Raw genomic sequence first — 4,398 nt, 5'->3', positions numbered from 1 at the left:
CTTGTTTGTTGATTATGGGAGTTTGCTGTAGGATTTTTATTCCTACAGCAAACTCCCATAATCAACAAACAAGAGAAGTATCCTTTCTCAGAGGTGGCATTAGGTAAGTCTGATGTCCTGTTCAAATTCAAGAACACCAAGTTCAAAATAGCAAAATCAATATGTAGCTTTTGTGGTCATGACTGACCTGCCACCCCCACCCCCATATATATGTGATAAAGTAAGTTTTAAATGAAAAAACACATCAAAATAAAATACATCTTAGTACCTAATGCTTCAACATTTAAATCAGTATATCTTTAAAGGGCGTATACTAAATCAACGTAGTGATTACATGGTTTCTGAATGATTTTCCTAAGTCAGGACAACTGAAATTCTATTAGCACTGTAATGACACTTTGTGAAAAAATCACTGACTGGGTAAGCATTTTAAACATCCTTTTTCAAGACTACGTCAGGATTACAATGCAAACTTTAACTAAGTTCACATTAAAGAACAAAGAAACCGAGATTATGTCAGATGTGACAACTGATTATATACAGAATTAGTCTTCTGTCAATAGACAAATATTGCTACTTTATTGAATTCAGATAGTATAGTATTCAACTGAATACTTTTTAAAACAATCAACAGCATAGAATAGAAAGAGCCAAAGGTCAGACATAAAATACAAACTAAATTTTAAAATTTCTTGTTAAATTGTGAGGCCCAGAGTGGCTTCTCTGCTTGCACCTGTCTAAGACCCTTTCTTCAAAACTTCAAACTCATATGAAAGTGTTCTGGAAAAGGACACTTATCTGCCTATAGCGATGAAAGTTAAAAAACAAGGATTTAAATACCTTCAATCAAAAACTAAGTGATGTCAATAAAACACTTCTATATGAAATTTATTATTTTCAAAACAACCCTAAAAAATTCAAGTCTATGATAATATTTGAAATACAAATTTCCTATAAGTTTTTATGCACAGTATTCTAACCATATCAAATTTGTGGAGAAGACAAAATGAAAAATTAAAAAAAGTGAATAAATAAATTATTTTTTATTAGGTAAGTTATTTTTTGTACATGATTGTACTTCAACTCTTTGTGTATGTAACATTACCTATCATAAACATTTATCAATAGTGGTAAAAAGAATAAAGCAACATGAAACTAACAATTACAGTTTTTTGTACTTTAGTTAAAGATGCAGATATGTTTTCTTGATTGTTCTTACAGGCATTATAAAATATATTTGTGTTAATATATCATTTAATGCTAATACTCATGAAACTCATGAACTAAAAGTGTGAACTGTTATAGCACACTTGTATGCATTTCAGTATTTTGCTGAACATATCAAAATAGGCCTGTTTAGTTAACATTTTTCATACAAACATATTTCAAAAAAACACAATAAGGAATCTAACTATCGTTATTTTTTCTATTAGTTTACATATTAAAGTAGACTTTGCCAGACCAGGCCCCTTCCCTACTTTCTAATTTATAAAATGGTTTATCCAGTTTGTGTAAATGTGAACTAAATATTTGTATCTAAGTAACTAATATACTTTGAGAGTGTTGTCCTGGGATCCTGAAGCAAGGAATTCTCCATAAGGATGGAAGTCCACACATTTCACACTGGATTTATGCCCAGTTAGAGTTCTCAAGACTGGAAATAAAACAAGGTGGAAGAATTAAACTTTACCATTCACAACCTGTTTTTACTTTATTTGAGTAATTACATATTGAAATAAAAATAGCATTCCCAGAGACAGCATTATTAGTAATACCACAAAATCTTTGTTTCTTTCTTTTAAAGATAAAAGAATTAGGTCTAAGTAAACTGTTACTCCATAAACATTTATATTCTAATGAAATATTCATCCCAAAGTTTACCTTCACAGTTCAGTGTTTCAAAATTTATATTAAATAAATGAACAGTAAATTATGCACTGTTAACAACTGCAGGATAAAAACAAGGCCAGCAATAACTTTCTAAAGATGATTATTCTCGCTTCAAAATTTTGAGATGGAAAGTACACGAGTAGGAATACTTGTTTGTGGTGCTTACTTTTTGTGGCCTCCAAGTCCCACAACTTCATTGACCCTGACACAGACCCAGCACAGACTGTATCTTCTGAACGACCAAATTTCACACACATTACAGCTGTGGTATGACCGTTCAGACTCTAAAATTCAGAATGAATAAAAGATAATGAAGGAAGAAAAACTTTTTTTTTTCAATTGATCCAGATAAAATATTCTACAACTTTTTATAACTGAAGTAGCCTGATAGCATTTTGCAGATATACAATTTGACAAAAATAATTAAATGATGTTCTTTAATATGCCAAACACAAAATATACCAAAAAATTAATAAGTAATTGCTCTTTACTAGACATTAAAATATTCAATTCATAAGACGTGCTACTGAAATTTAACCATTTTTATTAAAACTCTTCAAAGTCGCATTATCACAAGTCTTGTGAAAAGTTTTACAGAAGTACAGTCCACAGTTGTAACTAAAAATTTATCATAATTTAAGTACTGCTGAGCTCTATAATTTTTATCTTCACAGCCAGTGACATGGACCTTTATGATCCTGATTGTGTCACATTTTGGTTGGTATTTTCAACCTGTAAAAATATTAGTTGGTATTGACACTGTTCTATTCCACTTGGCTGTATTAATCAGCTGAATGTATGACTGGTTGTAACAATCTTCTAACTGATGATGCATAAAGGAAACATTTATTAATTATTTCTTAACTCTTTAATTAAGAGGGGGGCATTTTCGTTTTTTTTACTAGAGCTCAATCAGAAAGTTAGGACATTAAAACAAATGTATAAGCACACAAGATACTCAAATATTATAGCTTTGTAAATACTCAATGGATTTTTTGTATTAAATAACAAAAGAAAAGAACATGTAATAAAACATTACATGCTTCTTACCACTAGAAAGAAGTGATATAATGCTAGATTTCAATTACATTAACAAAAAAAAAGGCTAAATTATAACAAACACTTTCTATTTGCATCAAATGTATTTTAATTGGTAGTAACTCTCAAAGTAATGCTAGAAACTTGAATTACATTTAGTATGTTACATCTATAAAGACTAGCATGATTCAGAGGTCATGTTTATTCATTATTGTTAAACAAAAATTTACTAGGCTTCTAATAGGTCCTCTATTGATCTTATCTTTTCTTGTTCAAACATGTAGTATGTTCCATAAATGAAACCATTTCGCTATGCTTATAAATCATTGTTTGTCTATTTAATATTAAAATAAAGACATTACTACAAAAAATGAGAAATCTGGTAAAAACAACTGTGGCACAGACTGTAAATATACAAACTTATAAACTTGACAAAACTACCTTACAAACAATGTTCGTATACTAATTCTCTTTAAACAAGGCCTGATAAACATCTTTAGCTTTGGTCTAGAATTGGGTGATATGCCCTGAAATTATGTTAATGAAGGTATGTCAAAACAAAAAGATAGATAAAGCTTTTGACATTTTTCCTCTAATTAAAAATTGGTGAAAGAGAATACAATTATTTTAGCAGTATATAACTTTTTGTATCTTTACGTGCATCTATTATTATCTTAAGACACACATACCAATTAGAATTAAGTTACAAGTATGTTGTATGAAACATGGGTAATTCTATTACTCAGCATTATGAACAGTCTAAGTAGCCTCCTGTATCAGAAGATGGTTGGAAAAAATAATGTAGCTACTGAAGTATATTGTTTTACAATGTAAGTTAAAAAAGTTAATATTGTACAAAGGTGTCCATGGACTTTGGGATAAGAGTTAGTTGGTCCTCAATTAAAAAAAAAGGTTGGAAACCACTGTCCTAAATTAACTTCTAACATTTATACACAGCGTATATTTTTGATTGTTTTAGAACAAAGCGACAGTGAGTTATCTGCCGTGTCCACTGCAGGTAAGTCTGTAAACTTATCGCTGTCCCACTGGGAGACATTTATATACAGTTATTACTATTGCTATTGAAACTCAGTTATGTTTTATTCATAAAAACAGATATAGTGTAGGGCAGAAGCCTTTTTAATGTATGTCAATAAAATAATAACTACCCTCCTTGAGTTTTTTAAATCAGTTAAATAAATACACTTTCACAACCTGAATCTTACTAGATGAAACTTAACCAAATTTTACAGCCCAACAAACATCTGAAATTTTCTCAAGAAATCAATAACTAAGTGTACTAATCCTAATCCTAAACTATGAACCCCCATTAGTTAGCTGTTTTGCATATACACTGTAAGCTATCAAATCCAGATATACTTCTAAATATTCCACAATATTATTGATTGCTACATTTCTAATGCCATAAAATTAATATATATTGAAAAAGAAGAGTGATCCTTGGAAGCC

The 4,398-nt window shown here is 29.9% G+C and overlaps 1 protein-coding gene across 1 annotated transcript in view; it reads right to left on the bottom strand.

Annotated features, from left to right (window-relative positions):
- The window catches only part of LOC106467556 (katanin p80 WD40 repeat-containing subunit B1-like), a gene marked incomplete at its 3' end in the record, with an annotated part of 48,645 nt that overhangs the window by 7,351 nt on the left and 36,896 nt on the right, over positions 1–4,398 (bottom strand). Inside the window, exons 3-4 of the mRNA XM_022395758.1 lie at positions 2,057–2,174; positions 1,554–1,654 (exon numbers count right to left, since the gene is read on the bottom strand). Of these exons, the coding sequence (XP_022251466.1) occupies positions 1,554–1,654; positions 2,057–2,174 (219 nt within the window). The remainder of the gene's footprint in view (positions 1–1,553; positions 1,655–2,056; positions 2,175–4,398) is intronic.

Source organism: Limulus polyphemus, unplaced genomic scaffold (assembly GCF_000517525.1).
Source record: "Limulus polyphemus unplaced genomic scaffold, Limulus_polyphemus-2.1.2 Scaffold2660, whole genome shotgun sequence".
NCBI lineage: Eukaryota > Metazoa > Arthropoda > Merostomata > Xiphosura > Limulidae > Limulus > Limulus polyphemus.
Note: the sequence above shows the minus strand (reverse complement) of the source record. Positions and strands in the feature narration are given on the sequence as shown.